Below are 22,553 nucleotides of genomic sequence, written 5' to 3'. Positions count from 1 at the left end.
CCAGGGCCTCCCTGTATACTCAGGGTACACATGTGCCCATGATCCAGGCTGTCTGGGAGTAGAGAGGGGCATGAAGACCCTGTTTGGGGTGCTAAGTTTTGTCTTTCTCTCTCTCATGGAAAAAATAAATAAAACTTCTAAAAAAAAAGAAGGTGAACACATTTACTTGTTATTCTTTGATCTGGGTCTTTTGCTCAATCATTTTCAAGCTGATAGCCTATGTCCAAATGCTGTCACTCAGTGATAGCCAACGGGATTCCTTTCATGTTTAAAATGTGGTCAAATAGAGCAGTTATATACTTAGTCCAGGGACCAGTCCACCCACTAAGTGCTGCTTCTCTCTGTTAATTGCTGTTGATGCTTAATTGGAAAACATTCAATTTTGGGGCAGTTGCCTTTTTAACTCTTGTCATAACTTATATACTTTCTGAGAGAGCAGAAATATGACCTTGACTTATTATAGCATCGCTAATATCTACAGCGAGTGGATTGAGCCCACCGTGTTAAAAATACGAGCCATGAACCAAAGACCCAGGAAATAAAGTAATTCATGTGATTCATCGTATTTGTCAGGGGCCAAAACCTTTCTCTCAGAGCCTTACCTTGCACCACCTGGTTCAGGGGAGCATCACGTGGCTCAGTGATCCAGGACCTCGTGAATGTACAGACTGACAACTCGAGCAGCCCTGGCCATTATCCTGTCACTGTCAGAGACCACAAATATGAAACATTCACTTCCTCCTCGTCCTTTCCTTCCTTCCTTGTAAAATTCTTTATTTTCTCCTTTCTCTCACTCCATCCCTCTTTCCCCTCTCTTCCTTTATTCCATCTAAAAACCATGATCAGGGGCCAGCAGGTGATAGAGTGATTAAGGTGCTGGACTTCCACATGGCCGACTTCAGTTCGAGTCCCTAACCTGCATCTTGAAAATCATGCTGGGCATGTTCGCATATGTGCCCAAAATCCTAGGAAGAGAAAGGATTGGGGTGTGGTCATCCACCCTTGGGAGGGAGGGCTTGATTTCTCACTTTCCCTCTCTCTGTCTCAAGTCTGTCTGTCTCCAGCAAGTGCACATGTCCTATGGCCAAAACCTTAAATAAAAATAAAAAACACGATCAAGTGTTGCCTGGGTGCTGAGCACATTTGACGTTAAGTCAGGACCTGAAATATATACTAGTTTCTCTAATCCACGGTGGATTTGTCCTTCCTCACCTTCTTAAACTCTTTCTTGAGTGTGTTTTTCCCTTCCACCTGACACTAAATCTCAGCTACGGGAAGGATTTTACTTTATCTTGAAAAATAAAATGTAACAGTTGGTACTTACACATTTGAAATCATAGTTTCACCTGAATAAGCATAAGAGGATGCAGAAAAGCTCAAGTATAGCCATGTTAGACAAGTGAGTGGGTTTCTTTGTAAAGAAGCGTTAATGGACAGAATACGTGTGTGCCGCTTGGCTTTTTTCTTCTCTCACTTCCAAGCTAATAGGCTGTATCTAATGGGTACTTTTTCCTCCACCGAAGTTTATTCTCATCTGTGTATGTCTCCATCAAAGATCGCTTTCAGAATGCTAGTATTGTGGTTTCATATTTTTCTTCATGTTGGTTTTTGTTTTTGAGTAAATTTATAAATTGAAAGTTCTTTTCCTGGGGACCAGCAGTTAGCGTAATGGCTATGTCTCTGGACTCCCATGTAGTCGACCGTGGTTCGAGTCCTGGACCCGGTGGCTTAAACTCACTCCAGGCACATGTGCTTGTGTGCCCAAGATCCTGAGAGGAGAATGGAGGAGAAGGGATTGTGGCGTGACCATCCCCCCTGTGGGGTGATTTCTCGCTTTCTGTCTGTCTCTCTCTCTGTCTGTCTGGTGAGCGCACGTACCCTATAGCAAAAACCTCTCCCCAAAAAAAGAAAATAAAAGTTCCTTTCCTGGGCTTTTGCGGCTTTTTGTTTCAGCAAAGAGATGAGCTTTATAACAGACCGGTGTGTCGCTCACTTTGGGAGCTGCCAGAGGCCCTTCTGTGTCGCCCTTTTTCATTGCAACCCTGCCAGTTACGCAGGTCGCCTGCACAGAAGGCATATAGCAGGCCAGATGGTCCCTCCCCCAGCTCGTCACACGAATCCATCACTCAGCACACATTTGTTACCTCCCACACACTAGCTGGAGACCAGGCATTAATGAAACAAACATAGAATCTGCCCTCACGGAGTTTAGAGTCTGATACCAAATCACTGATGTGTGTTCATTTTCCCTTCTGAAACTCTTCTAAATCCTCTTCCCTGACCCCACCCACCCTTTTTTTATTCTCTTTCTTCTTTTTTTTTTTTTTTTTTTTAACGAGAGAGAAACAGAGATTCTTTGATAGGGTCTTGCCTTATCTGAGTCCTCCTGCCATTTAGCTAAGACTGCATGTATGTGCTGCCATGCCTGGCCTATTGAGGTTGGGCTGAGAAATAAACCATGGTCACCCACGTAGCCTCAGCCTCCAAATAGCAGTGCTTTTGGTAGCATAAACCACCACAACTTTAAAAATTCCCCCCTTTTTTTTTGAGAGAGATTTTTGCTATATGGCATTTGTGCTTATCCTACAGACAGAGAGAGAGAAAGTGAGAAATCACCACTCCCCCAAGGGTAATGGCCATTCCTCAGTCCCTTCTCCTCCATTCTGCCCTTAGAATTTTAGACTTGCATGCACACACATCTGGCATGAGTTTCAAGCCACCAGGTCCAGGACTTAAACTGCAGTCAGCCATGTAGGAGTCGAGAGTCTTAACCACTATGCCACCTGCCGGCCCCAGTCGCCCCTCTCTCTCTTTTTTATCTTTTTTTGCTAGTTTTTTCTATAAAGTGTATGTGTGTACCAGAGAGATACAGAGAAAGAGGGGAAAGCTAAGAAATCGCCCCCCATGGGGGATGACCACACTTCAGTCCCTTCTCCTCCAGTCTCCTCTCAAGATTTTGGGAACACACACACACATGCACACGCTTGCATGTGCTCATGCCTGGGTTGATTTTCAGGCTGCCAGGTCCGGTACTCAAACTGTGTAATTGGCCATGTGGGATTCAGCACCTCAACCTCTATCCCACTTGCTGGCCCAGTCCTCTTCTTTTTTAACTCAGGGAGGTCATCATCTTTGTCCTGAACCAGTACAGATTTATTCTGCCTACACTTGCTGTCCCTTGACCTTCATCAGCACAAAACCGCAATCTGACCATCCCACCCACAGCCCCAAGTCTGAGGCTCTCTTTGCTCACAGCAGTAGTCTTCAAATGTGTGACTATATACCCATCATACCCTTCTGCTCAAACTGTCCAAGCAGATACCTGTGACACAGTTGCGTGTTTATGCTATGTGTACATGTGTGTATTAATATATTATAGACATTGCAAAAGGTAGACACCCATTAACAAGTTTTACAATAAGGTGAGGGGCTGGATGGTGGCATGGTGGTAAAGCACAGTGCCCTACAAGGCTGATTCACGCGGGAAAGTTTCGGGTGCATGTCCTGAATATGCCAGGCATGTGCATGCCCATGATCTGTGCTAGCTGGGGCTGGGGATAGGTCGTGGCTTCAAAACCCTGTTGGGGGACCAGGAGTTAGCGTAATGGCTATGTCGCTGGACTCCCACGTAGTCAACCACGGTTCGCGTCCCGGACCCAGTGGCTTAGAACTCGTGCCGGGCACGTGTGCATGTGTGCCCAAGATCCCGAGAGGAGAATGGAGGAGAAGGGATTGCGGTGTGGCCATCCCCCCTGGGGGGTGATTTCTCCCTTTCTATCTCTCTGTCTCTCTGTCTGTCTGGCGAGTGCACACGCCCTATAGCAAAAACCTCTCAAAAAAATAAAAAATAAAAAAATAAAAAAACCCTGTTGGGAGAGCTTGCGCTCTCTCTCTCTCTCTGTTAGTTCTTACTCATGGAATAAATAAATAAGTAAACTTTAAAAAATAAAAGATGAGATGAAATATTTAACATACTCTTTACATTTTATTTAACTGCCAGGTCAATTCCCTAACACAGTGGCTAAGGCAGTGCAGAGGAAGCCTGATCTCATCTCAGCCGTGGGGGTTCCGCCTTGGTCCTGGTGGCTTGGAAGACACGTTGGGCACTGAGTGCATGCCCAGGATCCTGAAGGAATGGAGGGCCCAGGGGAAATGACTAAATGACTGTGGCCTTACCAGGCCTAACTGGGGGGAGTGCTTGTTCTCCGTCTCTGTCCCTCTCTCTTCCTCTCCCTCTCTCTGTCCTGTGCACACACAGAACCTCTGGCATGTCAATTATTTTTTATTTATCTGCCAAAAAATCTTTTCATTCTCACTAAAAAAAAAAAATCAATATTTTAGTAATGTATTATTTATGATTGTATGATTTTTTTATCGTGATAATGTGTCATGCAAAGAGGTTTACCAGGTAGAAATGTCGGCCGTACCAATCTCATTGCTGTTGTGTGTGCTCTGTGTGTGTATTATATATTATATATGTGCATTTTATATATGTATTTATATATGTGTGTGTGTGTGTGTGTATACATATATATATATATATATATATATAGAGAGAGAGAGAGAGAGAGAGAGAGAATCTGTGTGACATTATTACCTTCAAACTCAGTTTCTTAGAAATCGTGAAACGACTTGTGGTTTTCAGCAGGTTTGTGGGTTTCGGCTGGGTAATACCACCTGCCATCTGTTCCGTACTCACACAGTAACTGCAGTAAGCACAGAGCCTGGACTTAAAGAGCCAAGTGGGAGGGCAGCACCCCAACCCCACTTCTCCCTGACAGCCCACCATGTGGTACAAGGAGAGCCATGAGCCTGTTTCATACTAAATACTGTATTTAGAGAGAGCTTTACGGAGATGTGTGTGCAGCTCCTTTCTGCTCCCCAGGGGCTCATCTGGTATGTGATACTAAACAGGGCCCCAGGTGATTTGATTTGACTTAGCCCTCTTCTCCAGTTTCTTCTAATTGCCTTTAGTTTGTATTTTAACAACATTCCCTTTGCTGTTCTGGCCCACTGTTTTTACTTCCTTTCTTTTGTGACTTGAATGCCTTCTCCTCCCACGTTCCTCTCCCTGGTGAACGCCTGCGCATCCTATATACCCTTCAGACCTTGAGTGTGCCTCTGCCCCCACTCTCCTAGAGAGAGCTAGGTGCCTTGCTCCATTGCCCCTGTGTGCTTCACACCTAGCTCCATGGTTGCACCATCTTCCATGATCATTACCTGCTTGCGAATTGGTCTACTTCAGTGGGCTGGGAGCACTCCGAAGTAGAGGGTAGTTTCCTTCATGTTTGTATGTTCAGGGCTTAGAAGAGTACTGTGTGTCCTAAAGTGCCTCATAACTGAATGCATTCACTAATTCCTTGAGATAGTGGCTATTTGCCCTCAGTTAGCAGAATTGTCTTCTTTGTGGCTGTAATGGTTATAATAATCCCTTTGTAGTTAGGCTGGCAGAAACATGGTCTGCCTCGGTCCAGTTCAGTTGCGGAGGTATTTATTGATTTTGTTCTCAGCATCTAGCTCTGGGCCTGTGCCACTAAGATGCAGAAGAAGACAAAGGATCTGCGTTGTCAGAGACCTAGTGAGGAAGGAAAGCTCAGCCAGCACTCCGTGCATTTAGTGCAGATTTCTCAGGGACCTTTTGCATGTCAGGTACTAGGGATTAGCAACAAAACAGACAAGACCCCTGTAGAACTTGCCTCTTAGTAGTAGGAAATAAAAATTGTGGTAGGCCAGGTGGTGATGAGTGCTGTGAAGAAAAATGAGCCAGGACATAGCAGTGGGAGAGTGACTAGCAGTGGAGGGTTGGGTAATGGGGGTGATGGTCAGGGGTAGACTTCACTCAAATGGTAACCTTTGAGCAAGGACTTCCTTCTTCAGGGACTGCACTATTTGCATACCTGGGGGGAGACTGAATCAGTGAACAGCTGCAAGTGCAAAGGTCCTGAGGTGTGGGTGCTGTTGGCTTGCTTTGGTGCTGCAGGGGTCCAGTGTGCCTCAGAGGAGTGGCTGGAAGGGGTAGGAGCAGGAGAGGAGGCCAGGGAGGTGGAGAGCCACAGCACAAGGCAGGCCAGAGAGGTGCTTCCAAGGACCTGGTCTTTCACTTGGAACAGAAGAGAGATGGGATCTGGCTCAGAATTTTGTAAATTCACACAGGCCTTGCATGGAGAGTGGACTCCAGGAGCAGGGACTGGACAGCAGAGAGTGGCAGTTAGGTTCCTTGGAGGATGGGAGAAATGACGAGACTTGGACCAGGGTGGCAGAGGTGAGGGAAGTGACAAGTGGTATGATTCTGAATGTATTTTGAAGGAAGTGTTCATCAGATTGGCTAATAAATGAGGTAGGTGCAAGACCGGGTGAGCTGAAAACACTCTAGTATCAGCAGTATGTTTGTGTGGACTGAGCAAAGGCATGGGCTCCGCTCAGTCTAAGGGCTCCTGGTGACCGTGACTTCCCTTTCCTACTTTGGCTCAAGGGTGAAGAGAGGAGACGGGAGACACATCTTTTCTCTGCGTGCACCGAACTCAAACCTTCTTTATCATTCTCTTGTTCTATAGATTAGTTCATCTAAACACTTTGCAAGTTGAACGTTGTTTTGATTTCTCACTTTTAATATTTAATTGAGAGGCATTTTGCATAATTTATCTTTCAGTCATTATAAATGAATTTAATAGTACACAATGATGTGGTGTATATGAAATATTTACCCAGGTTTTATCACAGAATATCGGGTTTGCTAACTGTTTTATCCTCTGTCTTTAAAACGGCCTGGGCACTCAAGAAACTTTTGTTGACTAAATCAGTTGTGTTATATTATGAAAGGAAATCTGAGTCTTCTCTTAATTGAGGCAATGTATAAAGAATGTATATAAAGCAGTGTATAATAACCATGCAGCGTTATCTTCAAGTACAGCAAATTTAAAGCAATTTTCCCCTGATTACTAAGAAGATATTGAAGTCATAGCAACTGACAGATATTCTGCTGATTTGCATTGTTAAAGCAATGCTTTACTGGTTATTGCTCTTTCATTCGTTTCTTCATTGTGGAGGAACCAATATGTCCGTGTGAGAAGCATGTTGAGTTGAGAGGAAATGGAGCCATTCAAGCTTAATGGTATTGCAGTGAGACAAAGTACTATCATATTTTAAGCTGTAATGTCATAATCCAATCCAAGAATAGCAAGGTTAATTCAAATTCGTTTGACAGTCATTTGTAGAATTCGTGGTCAATTATAGTAGCTTTTTGTTTTCTTTGAGTTTAGGTTCTGAATGTGACTCCCAATGATGGCTTTGCTAAGGTGCATTACGGCTTCATCCTGAAGGCGCAAAACAGGATCGCTGAGAGCATTCCCTATTTAAAGGTACTTGTGCCTGGTCTTTCTCTCTTTGGGTCTTCCTGCTGTCTTTGGGTCCTTCGGACACCCTGGATTATGCCCCGCTGAGTTTTTCCCTGATTAGGAAGTGCATGCTGACCATGCCCTCACAGGTAGTGTGCACCTCTCGAGTGAGAGTATCAGATGCAGAAATACCAACTGTGTGAGCAGAGACTGTATGAAAAAGACCTCGTCACGATATTCCTAAAACTGAAGTTGCTCGTTTTTAATTAAATGGCAAAAGTAGACAAAAATTAATTCACTATTTTTAGATCTGGACAGTACATTAAGTGTTCCTTTCTTCAAATTTTGCCAGAGGGCACATGCACTAGCAGAGATGGGGGAGGGAAAGCGAGAAGTGCGTCTCTGCCCCCTGGAATGGCCACGCTGCAATCCTTCCTCCTCTCTCTCCTCCTTTGGGTTTTGGGCATGCACACACATGCTCAGCACATTTCTCCAGCTCTTGGATCCAGGACTTGTACCGTACAGTTGGCCATGTAAGATCCAGCCACCTTAACAACTGCACCACCAGATGCACCCACACTGAATCTATTTTTTTTTTTTTTTTCCGGAGAGGTTTTTGCGATAGGGCATGTGCCCTCACCAGTGAGACAAGGAGACAGAAAAATGAGAAATCACCCCCCAGGGGGGATGACCATGCCACAATCCCTTCTCATTCATTCTCCTCTCTGTTTATTGGGCATACATGCACACTTGCCCAGCATGAGTTTAAGCCACTGGGTCTGGGACTCGAACCACAGTCTACTACATGGGAGTCCAGCGATGTAGCCATTACGCCATCTGCTGGTCCTGACTGAATCTATTTCTAACAGGACCCATGACTACCCACCCAAGGTGAGCCAGTGAATGCAGACTATGGTCAAATCCCAAAGTGCCTATGCTGTGAGCCCCAAATATTAAGGTTAGTTAGGCTGTTATTTATTTTCCTCAATGTCTAATTGAATCCTAGTCAAGTCACCAAAGCCCACACTTGGTCTAGCTCAGGGATATCCTGCAGAACTTCTGGCATGATGGAAATAGCCTTAATCCAGATTCTCCACTGCTGGGGTCACCAGCCACACGTGCCCTCTGAGCATCTAAAACACGGCTGCTGTGACTGAGGAAGTCGATTTCTAATTTTATTTTATTTTGATTAGTAGTAATGTGAATGGTAACACATATGTAGTAGTTATGCCCTAGAAAGGCAGCTGATCCGGTAACAAGGAACTTTCTTTAAGCAGCTCTGGTTCCCACTTCTGTAATCTCTCTCACATGACTTAAATGAGAGATCCCAAACCGTGACTACATGCATAATTTGCATGTTTTATTTGTTCTTATTAAAAACAATTTTAGTTGCTTGCTTTATTAGAGAAGCTGAATGTTTTACATAATCATGCAAATGTCTAGTTTTCCTTGAAAGGTCTTTCCACTAGCCTGCACACAGAACCAAGCACTGGGGCCCCCTTAAGGGAGGTGGATGCACACCTCCAGTCTTTTCTGGCTGTCACTGGGTCTCTGCAAACTTCTACATTCCCTGCCAGGGCCTGGCGGGCACATGCATGTCTTTGATGTAAAGTGTTCCCTTTACATTTCCTTTGACACAGGAGGGCCTCATCACACTCTTACTGCAGTAGGAATGCAGTTAGCAGGAGCTGGGGAGGCCCACTGACAAGCTAGGACGTCTGCGTGTTGGTCGGTAGGAGCTGGCTGCAGCTCTCTTCCGGTCCTGAGGGATGCTTCTCCCGTTCCATCCTGCTACTTGGCACTTCCCAACATGAGAAAAATAATGGGCTTCCTGGGAAGAGGGATTGGAGATGCAGACTTTTAGAAGTTCTTGACCTTTAAACATTTTTTGGCCTTTACCTTTTTCGTTTTCATTTTGTTATAAGTTGGCTTATTTCTTCTGAGAACAAGAGACAGAGAGATTCCCAGCGGAGTCTTCACACTGAAGTCTGCTCAGCCTCAGTCAGTTGGGATCATGGTGCATATGCACCTGGCTTGCACAGGGAAAGCCCAGGACATGAACCCAGGGCATTTTCATGTGATTTCTGTGTCACTGAGTGTTGTATTACTGCTGTACCGTCATGGCCGGCCTCCTTCTGCTTTACTAAATGTATCCTTTAAATATTTTCTCTATGTTTGGACATCTCAATTTTAGTCCTTGTGTAGGAGATTAGGTCAAATCAGCTAGACATTTAGAATGGGAATTATTTAATCAAAACAACATTTGTGAGCCAGCCTGTGGTGTGCTGGTTAAGACAGCTGGATCCCACATGACTAATTGTACAGTTCGAGTTCCGGACCCGACAGCTTGAAAAACACACGAGGTTCATTTGCATACATGCCTAAATTCTTGAAAGGAGAGTGGAAGAGAGAGAATTGAACCATGGCCTTTCCTCCTGGGGGGCAATTTCTCACTTTCCCTCACCCCAAGAATTGAACCATGGCCTTTCCTCCTGGGGGGCAATTTCTCTCTTTCCCTCACCCCGTCTCTTTCTGGTAAGTGCTCATGCCCTATAACAAAAACTGGAAAAAAAAAGAAAAGAAAAAGACATTTGATGACATTGTAAAGATTCAGATTGACTTTAATCAACTTCCATGTTTTATAAAAATTTTATTTAAAGGTACACATTTGTTTTGAGCATGGCCTTTCCTCCTGGGGGGCAATTTCTCTCTTTCCCTCACCCCGTCTCTTTCTGGTAAGTGCTCATGCCCTATAACAAAAACTGGAAAAAAAAAGAAAAGAAAAAGACATTTGATGACATTGTAAAGATTCAGATTGACTTTAATCAACTTCCATGTTTTATAAAAATTTTATTTAAAGGTACACATTTGTTTTGAGTAGAAAGAAATATTACTTGCCTTTAGGCTGCCATCACTTCAAATAGGAGCAATTAAACATTTTGTTTCAGCAATGAAAATTCTCTAGATGACATACGGTCAGATTTGGAGAGCAAAATCAACGTGAAGGCTACTCGGCCAAAGACATTTTTTGGAATATTGAAATAGGATTACCCTCACACTGATGGTACACAAAGAATCACATTAACTTTACAAGCTACCACTATTAATTAATGATAAATGTAGTATAAAATTTATCATTATGGCCCAGTCAGTGGAGCATAAACTGAAGCATAACAGATTATGGGATTGGAAGCCACATTGCCAACCATGATTTGAGTTCCCAGCCTCATCAGCTTGAAAACATGCCAGGAGTGGGCATGAGGCCCAGGATCCTGGAGGACTGGAGGAACAAGATTGTAGCATGAACATGCTCTGTAGAAGGTGCTTCTCACTCTGTCTCTGTCTTGTGCACACATGTGTTTTATCATGAATAATAAAAGAAATTTAGTTTATGACCTCCATTTGCTTTTGCATAATGTAACCCCTTTGACAAATTTTAATATTGAGATGTATTTTTTTATTCTTAGATGTTTGCATGATATATGCCATTGGAAAATTAATGAATGAAATTGCCAGTTAATTTTTTTTCCCAAATGATTACTTGTCCTTTCTGTAGGAGGGAATAGAATCCGGGGAACCTGGCACTGATGATGGGAGATTTTATTTTCACCTGGGGGACGCCATGCAGAGGGTTGGAAACAAAGAGGTAAAGGGATTGTGAGTTTCCTGTTCTAGCTAATGGCGGGTAGACTGGGGGGAGGGGAGAGGCTGCAATATTTCTTGGAGAAAGTTACAATTGGAAAATTATGTTGAGCATAAACTTTTGAAGGCAGCAATTTGAATGACTTACCTATTTAGACTATGTTCAAAACAACCTAACAACTCCAGTTTAATCCTACAAAGAATTTCAAGGATTTACCTTTTATAATTTCTTTAAAGAAATCAAGTAATTAGAGAACAACCTCTAAGCTGGTGTGTGTATTTCTGTGTGTATATGTGTGTGTGTGTATGACTGTGTGTGTCTATGGATGTCTAGAGAAATAGCTGCTGCCTTTGAAAAATATATTGAAATTATGAAAAGAAGGGATGTCTCTGAAAGGGTTTAAATTTAAAAAAAACTATTTTAACAATTTGCCTGTATTGATTTTTGTGTTATTTTGGAATTTTATGAGTAGTTATTTTTAGAAAGAAGCCTTTATTCAGTTGATTCGTAAGCACACCAATCATAATGGTTAATTGTGTAACTTCTGACACATTAAATACTAAATTTAAACTGAACAGGTAGCTATAGTAATGATAGATACTGACACAAAACATATAGCAACTAACATAGAAGTTACGTGTTTTCTCTATGACTACTATTTTCTGAGTAGTGTCAGCTTCTGTAAACGTAACACTGTGTTGCCAATCATTACATCGTCATGTACCGGATCATGGCTTCCATGGTGCTGCTGGACTGGGTAGCGAAGCTCCCCTTTCCTGCAATGTTCACCCCTGCAGGGGGTATAGACTGGGCTGTCCTTAGAGGAAAAAAGCATGACGTGAGACACGGAATCTTTTGCATTCTATACATGTAATCAGGTGACATCTAAGAATAACACAGCTCAGATTTCTAAAATTGAGAAGAACATAGGCCCATCTGGACAATTAAGGGTTCAGAAAAGAAGAGGGGGTGTTAGGGGTAATTACTTGTTGGACATGAACCAATTTGAGGTAATGGAAATTTGGATAGTTGCCACTATTTTCTTTATAGGTTTCTATTTATTTTTACCTTTACCCTTCTAACCAACTCAGTCAGTCAATTGAAATAAAACGAAACGCTGGAAGTGAAGAGAAAGAAAGGAGAAGGGGCTAGCAGGTGGCATGGTAGTGAAGGCACTGGACTCGCACATGGTCAACCACAGTTCCAGTCCTGGGCCCAGCAACTTGAAAATCATGCTGGAGCATGTGTGTGCATGCCCAAAATCCCCAGAAAAGAATGGCTGAAAATGGATTGCTGTGTGGCCATTCCCCCTTGGGGACTTCCCTTCTCTCTGACCATTATATGCACCCTATGGTGAAAGCCTTTTAAAAAAAAAAAAGAAGAAGAAGAAACTGCTGCCATAATCATTTTTTTGTGTTTCTTCATTTTTTTTTTTTAGCTATAAATGCTTGTACCTTCTTTGAATGAAAGGGATGAGAATGATTTTGCTACAGTATGTAAATGTTCATGTCTGACTACTGTAAATATAATTGTCACTAATTAATTTATCTTTGAACATTTCATGGTCCAGGGCAAAGAAAGATAAAAGAAGTCTCTGATTTATCTCACATCTTAGATGAAAACAGCCTTTAATTCAAGGGCAGAGAATTCACAACTAAACACTCGCTAAGGGCTTGGGATTTGAACCTATGGGACTGTTGTATCAGCTTAATTATTACTAACATGGGAGAAGAGCACAGTTCTTGAATTTTAAAAGTCATAAGAATTTTTCCTTAGAGAACAGAAACCAGCCTATGGAAACCCCATTTGAGTATATTCGCACTGCAAGGTGTTGGAATCTGAATTGGCTGTCCTGCTCTGAGTTTGGCTATGTGGAGACTGCTCCCCTTCCTGTTCTTATGTATGGCACTCTATTTCAACTCTCAGGGTAGATGGACACTTGAGATGCAAACTCACAGCCTTTGTGCTGCAGAGACTGACAATAAATGGGTTTTGAAGGACATCTTTCTAATAGGTTCATTTGGCATGGGTAGAAGGGGGGAAGAAAAGCCATGATAATCTTGTAGCAGTTCAGCTGCAGTTGCCCCCTGTATTTCCATAACTCTCCAGTCCACATCCTGTGTAGATCAAGTTTATTCTAAGCTCAGATCCATGTGTCTGCTGCCCGTGTGGTGTCACCGCACGTCACAGGAACAACTCACTGGTCTTCCTCTGGGCAGTTTCGTCCCGTGTTTCATCCCATTCGATGATATTGCCAACATTATAGGGTCAAGACTTAAGTCAGCTGTAGCCCCTCCCTCTCCACCTCACTCCAGTCTGGTCAGGGCCACTTACAGAGTTGGCTTGCTCAGGTGTCCATCATCCACCTCACCCCGACTCCTGCTCAGCCTAAATTCCAGCCTTTGGCACCTGCCACCCCAATGATGGTGTGAGACCCTGCCTATTGTTTCTTGGTTTAGTCTCCTCCAGCCCACGCTATTCTCAAAAAGTCTGTGATGTAAAATAAAATGAAATCCTGTGTCCTGTTTCTATGTGGTGGCATTTAGGATCCTTCCTAGGCAAGTAGCAGCCAGTCATTCTTACAGAAGTGTCTCCAGGGCCTGCGATGAGGCTCCTAGCAGGGCAGACTGTGGCAGGTCCACATGTGACAGCCCAGTCCACAGACGCCACCTGGGCTTTTCTGAGTTGAAATCTTTCAACATACTATTTCTGTGTGTGTGTGTGTGATTTATACAAAGCAATAATGTGAAAAGATGAGAAGGCATTGCTATAAAACACATTTAGGAGGGTGGCCAGGTACTTTTCTTGTCTGTTTTAAAATTCCTGATTAGAAAGGAGGGAGTAACAAGGAGATATCCAGAGATTCTAACTTGATTTTCTCCAATTTTTAGTGTAAGGTGGATGTTTGGGGAGAAAAAGAAAAAGCAGTCTCACTGAATTTTTTGAGCTAGGTTCTTTATGGATACACACACACACACACACACACACACACATATATATATATGTGATTTTTTTTAATTCCCGTTACATCATTTTCACAATTTTGTTTCTCCTAAAAGTCAATTGACAGAAGAATGGAAAATTAACAGTACTTTTGGATGCAACAATAGTTACTTTGAGGGTCAGAAAATATCTAGGAAATAGTTTAAACATCCCATTGTCAGTGAAGTGACTTGCCCAGGTGACCAGCCTGGTGAATATTAAAGGCCAGAATAAAATGGAAGACTTCTGAACTCCTAGACCAGAATATAATATTTGCTGCTTTGGTTTTCCTATAACTATTGTTCTCACTAGTCTAACAATGTGCTTAGTTCTTAAAGTGAATTGCTAGTAACTCAAAAACTAATGGAGTATGAAATTTTCAAAAACCCTCATCTGCTATTATTATTATAATATTATAATTTGCTTTTTAATACCAAAACATACAGGTAATACAACCTCAAATGCAAATTGGACAAAAATAACCATAATAATTGAATTAACTTAAAAGTGAAATGCTCTTATTTTAAATTAAACAATACTTAGCCATTTTAAGTGTATGGTTTAAAAAAAAAAAACAGAAACTCTAGCTAGAACTTACGTGTATTTCAAAGAAAGCATTTAAAAATAATTAGTATATGCATTCCTGATTTGAGATGTAATGAGAAAGATAAATAAAATCACTTGTGATGTTTTTTTCCCCTAATTATGCGAAGATAGAAAGAGAGTAGATGAAATCAGGAGCCCTGGATTCTAGTCAGCATAGTCTGCCTTTATGAATCTCAATTTCAATATGTGTAAAATGGAGATGTCTGGGCTTATTCAAAAGCTTGATTTTCTCCTATTTTTAGTGTAAGGTGGATGTTTGGGGGAAAAAGAAAAGCAGTCTCACTGAATTTTTCGAGCTAGGTTCTTTATGGAGATATATATAGATAGATAGATACATATATATCTCCATAGCTCAAGTGAGATTCCACATGTAAAAGCAGGTAGAGAAGTGTAAAGTTACAGAAAATAGGAGTTGGTGTTACTGTCACTCTTCATTTTCCTAATGAAGGAAAATAGGAAACAGGAATCTTGAAAGATTTTTTAAAATTAGTATTTTTTGCCTCTACAGCTTATCTAGAGTTTCATGAAGAAGATATGCAAGTTGACATTAATGCTTATTCTTATAAGCATTACGCATACTCACACACACATACATTTGAAGTCACTCTTCGAAGGTAATTATTAGATCAGACTTGTAATCATGGAGGGGATCAGATGAAATGCACCACCAGAATCACCTTCCATTCCAAAGACAATAGAGTATGGCGGGTGCAGGAAGCGTGTGGGGAGGGCCCCAGGGAGAGCATATGTTTGGGGCGTCATTTGAAGGAGCCATATGGAGCTGCATGCTCTGCAGCCAGCTGTCCCTGAAAAGGCTAGTCTTCTTGGAGACAAGCTGTATCAAGTTACAGCTAGCCTAAAGCCACAAATGTTAGCCCTTATGGCAGAAAAAAGCATAGTAGGAACAGTTCCTCTTAAAAAAAAATCCAGTGTGACTACTACTACATTTATTGCCAACGCATAATTTCTATTCTGTCGAGTTAATTTAATGAGGACTTGCACTCTTATCACCTTGGGGTTGCCTTCTTAAATGTGGACATAGAAAGTGCATAGGAAAAGAAATCACTGTCCATTTTAGCTTCCCAGTTCAGTAAAGCTATCTTTGAAGAAATTATTACAATCATAATCCTTTCTTCTTAAAGAAAACATAAAAACAGAACTTAAATGATAAAATTACAATGTAAATATAGCCCCCTTTGGTGTCTTAAATTATTTTTCTATTTAGCAAATAAATCCTAGATTTTTCTGGGCACTTTAGAATGAGGCAAGAACCTTGAGAGATAACAGCCTAAAAGTGAAAATCAAATCCACATGTTCATTTATATCAATAGGTAATTATAGAAAACCCAGTGAAATAACAAGGTTCACCTAATTTCAGTAGATTTGGGTATGTAACAAGCAAGCTTGTTATATAAGTGTCCCAAACTAGTATCTTCTTGGGGCCAGATGATGGTGAAACAGTTATGCCACGCTCTGTGAAGCTGACCCCCATGGGAAGAAGGTTCTGGGTTTGCATCCCGAGTCCTCCCTGAGTATGCGGGGTACATGTGTGCCCGTGATCCAGGGCTGGCTGAGGCGGGGGGTGAATTGTGGTTTCAAGACTGTTAAGGGAGCATCTTCTCTCTTTCTCCCATTTCTTAATCTGTCCTCTTGCTCAGGGAATGAACTAATAAACTTTTAAAAAACACCTTCTTTTTAATATGTCTTTAATTATACAATTAATGTAAATGCTCTGTTGGAAGCATGATGTGGAGCAGTCTTTCTGTTCTTTCAGGCCTATACATGGTACGAACTTGGGCACAAGCGAGGACACTTCGCGTCGGTTTGGCAGCGCTCACTGTACAATGTGAATGGACTGAAGGCCCAGCCATGGTGGACTGCAAGAGAAACAGGCTACACAGAGTTGGTCAAGGTGAGCGTTCACTTAAAGCGTCCTTTCCTAATCTTTGTGTGCATCATACTCAAAATTAGAGAATGTTTGTCATGGAGAGGAATGTCAGGGAGGGAATAGATTTTATTTCCAGTGATATTTATTAAAAAAATATAGAAAAGATATTCCATCCCATCAGCCATAAATTTTGTTTAGATGATTGCGAAGGGAGTTTGGGGCCAGCCACGTAGCGTGGTGGTTAAGGTGGCTGGATCCCACATGGTCAACTGAGCAGTTCGAGCCTTGGACCCAGTGTCTTGAAAAACACACTGAGTACATGTGCATGCATGCACAGCATCCTGAGAGGATGAGAAGGGATCGCAGTATGGCCATCTGCCTGGGGAGTGATTTCTCACTTTCTCTGTCCCTCTGCAGTGAGCACATGTGCAATATAGCAAAACTAAAAAAAAAAAAAAAGAAAAAAGTATATTACTAGACCAAGGAATTTTTGTTGATGTGAGTTATATTTATCAATATTTATCAATATGATCATTAGAAATTAAAAATGAAAAAAAATTATATATGAATTTAAAAAAAAATAGTAATAACCCCATTCCATGCTAATATAAGTAACTTTTTTTTGGAGAGGTTTTTGCTATAGGGCATGTGCGCGCGCCAGAAAGACAGAGAGAGACAGAGACAGAAAGTGAGAAATCACCCCCCGGGGGGATGACCATGTCACAATCTCTTTCTCCTCCATTCTCCTCTCGGGATCTTGGGCACAGACGCACATGCGCCCGGTGTGAGTTTAAGCCACTGGGTCCAGAACTTGAACCCCCGTCGACTACATGGGAGTCCAGCGATGTAGCCATTATACCATCTGCTGGTCCCAACATAAGTAACTTTTTAAGAAGTTCAAAACATGTAGTAGTTCCTACTACATGTTCAAAACAAAATGTAGTAGGAAGATCTGAATTGCTTTTCAGTTTTATAATTTTTTTTCCAGAATTACTAAATTAAATTAAATTTAATTTAAATTATTATTACTACTATTATTTTTTAATTTGCTATAGGACACATGTGCTCTCCAGAGAAAGAGAGTGAGAAGCAAGCTGCCAGGTCTAGAACTCAAACTCCAGTTGGTCCTATGGGAGTCTGGCACCTTAACCACCATACCATCTGCTGGCACCTTTACAAACCTTTTTAATGCCTGGTTTAATAAAAGAAAGAGTCTTATGTACATCTACTTTACACAGACGCCCATTAATATCACCCAGTGATATGTCACGTAACCTCTAGAAAGCTCCACTATGTGTCTATGAAAAAATGAACATGAAAAGAGAGCAAATTCCATCTTTGTATTATTAAGAAAACAGTTTAGCAGACCCCTTCAAAGGGCCTAGGGAACCCCCAGGTTTCCCTGGACCAGTCACTCTGAGAACCAGTGCTCCTACAGCTGTGGGATGTATGTTGGTGCTGGGGTATGAATATGTTTAGAAAATTTTGTAGCAGGTATGTACAACAGAGTCATTAAAGATTCTAACTTAATAGTTTTTTAAAAATTGAAGTTTTTATATTGGGATTTTAAATTTGACCCTTAAATATCTACTTTGTGACTTTGGTCGAAGCTGGTCAGACATGCACTTTTGCTTTGATAAGCCCCTCCTTTTTCTTAGCAACATTAATAAAATGGGACTTACAGTTAATTAACTCATGGTTTCAGTAATACTGTTTTCTACTCACACTGTAAAATGTAAAAATGATACATATCTTCTGGGTTAAATGGATTTCCATGTTCTGATCTTTGAGTCTATTTGTCAAATATATAAGAAATATAAGACAATTTATTTTGATCTTCAGACAGTTGGTTTTACAAAGCAAAAGCGACAAAATTTTGATAATTCTAGAATCTGGGTGACGAATGTATGGAGGTTTGTTCTTTCTACCTTTAGGGATCCAGAGGGACTTCATAAGTTTGTGGAAAAATGGAATTAAAGCACCAATTTATTTTGGTGCAACAATCTTGAAATCCATGCATAGCATTTTCATCATACACATTTTCTTATTTTTTTCTTTTTTTGGGGGGGAGGGGGGAGAAGTTTTTGCTATAGGGCATGAGTGCTCCCCAGGAAGACAGAAAGAGACAGACAGAAAGCGAGAAATCACCCCATGGGGGGATGGCCATACCGCAATCCCTTCTCCATTCTCCTCTCGGGATCTTGGGCACGTACACACATGCGCCCAGAGTGACTTTAAGCCACCGGGTCCAGGACTCAAACCATAGTCGACTACATGGGAGTCCAGTGACATAGCTATTTCACCCACTGCTGGTCCCCATAATACACATTTTCATAGACTTTTTAAAGACACTTCATACGTTTAAACTGTTTCATATTTTTCTTGTTAAAGAACATCTTTTAAAAATCTGTAAGACTTGGGCCAGTAGGTGGCGTGGTAGTTAGGGTGCTGGACTCACATGGCCAACTCTAGTTTGAGTCCCAGAGTTGGTGACTTGAAAATCACACTGAATGTGAGTGCGTGCATGCCCAAAATCCCAAGAGGAAAGTAGAGGAGGAGGGATTGCGGTGTGGCCACCCCCCTGGGAGGTGATTTCTCACTTTCCCTTTCTCTGTCGTTCTCTGTCTCTCTCCAGTGAGGATGCATGCCCTATGACAAAAGCCTAAAAAAATTTTTTTTTAAATATGCAAGACTTAGAAGACTTCGCTGATTAATTTTATCCAGTTGGAGAAAAGAGAATTTTGAATATACTTACAGTAAATAGATCTTACTTGAATGTATTCTTCTGTATTTCATTATAAAAGCGTAGTTCATCTTCATAATCCAGTTGTAAAGCAGGCTGCCATCAGTCCGCCTTTGACTGTTTTATAGTACAGCAGACTGTGGTATGGTGACAGTGACCTGATTGATTCCAGGGCTTTCATATGCAAAGCAGACACAGTACAGGAGCGACATCTTCCTTGATAAATCTACTATATTTAGCGTTGTTGGTGATCCTTTCCCCTGGAAAATTCCATTCTCCCTGAGATGGGTACTCTTGAGCTCTTCTGATTATTCACTACCATTTACTACTCTTTTTTTTTTTTAATGAGTTTATTTCCCTATTGTAACTTAGATGCTTTCAAGTAACAGAAATGCAGTTCAGACCTGGTTTAGATGAGAGAAAATCTGGTTGATTCACAAGCCTGGAAGCCTAGCAGTAGGGCAGATTCCAGGGGTGGTCTAGCCAGGGGAGGCTTTTCCTGGCTCTGCACTTCCTCCTTGCACCCTTGTCCTTGGGCTCACTGCAACTGGAATGGAGTAGCGTAGTTGGAAAATGTTCGTGGCTCCATAACTCTGTTGAATCTCCACACCAGGCCTAAAAAGTGTTCTAGAAACCTTCAGGCAAACCCTCTGCTACTGCTGGTAACCATGCCCCATGAGCACTCACAGTTACGAGCAAAGTCTGACACCAAGTAGCTGGCAGTAGGCTGGGACAGCCTACTGGGGTAACTCTCCACCAGCCAGGGAGAGGAACCGTGCACTTCGGTCTGATTGAGCTACTTTAAGTCAGATTGCCAGTCCTGGTGAATTAGAGGCAAAAGGCTATAAGATTATCTGTGACCCAACCCCACTACTGCCCTCAAAGTTACTGATGCCTGCTCTTATGCCTTGTATCCTTCTTTGTGCTAGTCAGGTGTTGTTTCATAATTCTATTTCCTTGGACTTCTTGATTGTAGCTCTGCCTATTTTTTTTTTTTTAAGAATGATTTTTGCTGTAGGGTGTGTGCACTCACCAGAGAGACAGCAGAGAGAAACAGAGACAGAAAGCAACAAATCACCCCCCCCGAAGGGGGGGGGGTGGCACGAGATAGCCACACCGCAATCCCTTCTCTTCCATTCACCTCTTGGGATCTTCGGCATACATACACACATGTGCCCAGCCTGAGTTTTAAACTGCTGGGTCTGGGACTCAAACCTTGGTCGACTACATGGGAGTCCAGCAACATAACCATTACGCCATCTCTTGATCCCAGCTCTGCCCATTTTAAGCTCCATTTTATTTAACAAGAAAAGCAAGGCCTTAATGTTCACAGTCACCTTCAATATGGAATCTCAGCGTGTGTGACAGCTCACAGTTAAGACTCAGTGCAGTGCAATAGCACTTTCCTTTGTTATCTACCTTTGTTTGCAGAAATGTTAATTTAAAAAAAAAAGAATTTCAAAGTGACTGCTTGCTAATAATGACTATGACCATCAAAGAGCCTGCCATGTGAGGAAACCCAGGGTCCATTGACTATCTAGTTGACAAGATACTGCTCCATTTTCCAACTACAGATTTGAATATAACGACCGCCATGGATCATCACACAGCTATTGACATCTTAACATGGAAACCTAAATCTAGTAGCCGCTGTGTTTGGTCAAAATATTAATACTTTCAGAATAATTACCCAGATTTTGGCCCTGTAAGATACTTTTAACTACTGTAGACAGCACATTTTTATTCAAGTTATTCTCACTGTATATTCCAGTGAGGTGTAGATAGCAATGTTTTTCTTTCTGTAGGATGCACACATTCTCTGGAAAGAGACAGAGCAAGAGAAAGGGGAAGTTAGAATCACTCCCCAGGAAGGCTTGCCATGCTGCAGTCTACTCTCCTCCATTTTCTTTTGGGATTTTGGGTACTCACACACACGCACCTGGCATAATTTTCAAGCTACAGGGAGCAGGATTTAAACAGTGGAATTGACTCTGTGGGCTCCAGCACCTGAACTTCCATGACAACTGCTGGCCCCGGATCGCAGTTGTTTTAAAGGCATGAGACACTGCACTAGCATGCATCATTTGTGTTTTTCCCTTTTGTTGAATTGTCATCGTCCTCCCTCATTTTGTAGCTTGTAATTTGGCAGCTCTGGAAACTGGGGATTATGCAACTAAATGAAAATATTCAGGAAAAAACACTCCAGTGCAGTTTTCTCCTTGGGGCTTATTTTCATTAAATTTGAATGGGTTGCTGCCCAAATCACAAATATGTAAGTGCTAAGTGCCTTGGGGGTATTTGACATAGAAATTGGAACAAAAATGAAAGATTTTTTTGTTCAAGGTTGGAAATAGAAAAAAAATTGTTGTAAGTTGAAGAAAAACTATCGTACTTTAAGAGTTTTGCTTTTTCTTTCCTGAAGTTAGTCTTTCCCTCCACACTATTCCATGGCTAAGTTGATGTAAGGTCACATGCATAGAAGCCACTATAGTAACATTGCAGATTCAAGAGCCAATAGCAACTGAGAACTATACTTTCAAAAAAAAGAAAGAAAGAAAGAAAAGAAAGAAAATTATTTATTTAATTGTATTTATTATTATTTTTAAAAATTTCCTATAGGGAATGTACACTCACCAGATAGAGACACAGGAAGAGAGAGAAAGTGAGAAAGCAAGCCGCCGGGTCTGGGACTTGAACCACAGTTGGCCATGTGGGATTCCAGCACCCTAACCACCACACCACTTGCTATTGCCTGAAAATCATACATTAAAATAGCTTTTTTGTATTTGTTTTTCCTAATGCCTAACTCTTTGCGTTCATTATTGCAAAAGAGGAAAATTTTTCTATCATTTTCAGTATTTTTCAGAGCAACAGTTATGATACAAACAGTATCACACGTGCGTTTCCCTTTTTGGTGTTGTGGTTTGATTACGTTGGAGGAGTTACCAGTATTACTCTGCCAATGACGCAGCACGGTGCATAGGAATGATGGATTAGAAAAGCACCCTCTGTCATTTTCCTGCAGACTGTGGCTTTAATTAATTAAGAAATCCATTGCTTATGAATAACTTCGCCTGGACAAGACTAACACTTACACAGTAATATGTTGGTAGTCCAACATTCTTTGTGATTAAATATTTGAATTTTTTCACTGAACAGTTTTTTTTTTTGCATTTTTTTAAATTTATATTATCATCATAATCTTCTTTATATTACATTGGATTACATATAACTTTACATTGACTTCCATTGCTTTTTCAAAAGGGAATGCCATGCATGTCGGTCAATACAGAGACATCAATCTCCCCGCTTTATCATTCAATGTCTTTTCCATGCATTTCCCAATAATTATTATTA

General features: G+C 41.6%; 1 protein-coding gene across 4 annotated transcripts in view; it reads left to right on the top strand.

The window, feature by feature from the left end:
- ASPH (aspartate beta-hydroxylase) overlaps positions 1 to 22,553 on the top strand; it is a gene marked incomplete at its 5' end in the record, with an annotated part of 229,308 nt that overhangs the window by 150,442 nt on the left and 56,313 nt on the right. For all 4 annotated transcript variants that reach the window (XM_027774298.1, XM_027774299.1, XM_027774297.1 and 1 more), the window contains 3 exon segments: positions 7,260 to 7,358; positions 10,891 to 10,980; positions 16,340 to 16,477. In XM_027774298.1, the coding sequence (XP_027630099.1) occupies positions 7,260 to 7,358; positions 10,891 to 10,980; positions 16,340 to 16,477 (327 nt within the window).

This window comes from Tupaia chinensis, unplaced genomic scaffold (genome assembly GCF_000334495.1).
Source record: "Tupaia chinensis unplaced genomic scaffold, TupChi_1.0 Scaffold000421_1, whole genome shotgun sequence".
NCBI lineage: Eukaryota > Metazoa > Chordata > Mammalia > Scandentia > Tupaiidae > Tupaia > Tupaia belangeri.
Note: the sequence above shows the minus strand (reverse complement) of the source record. Positions and strands in the feature narration are given on the sequence as shown.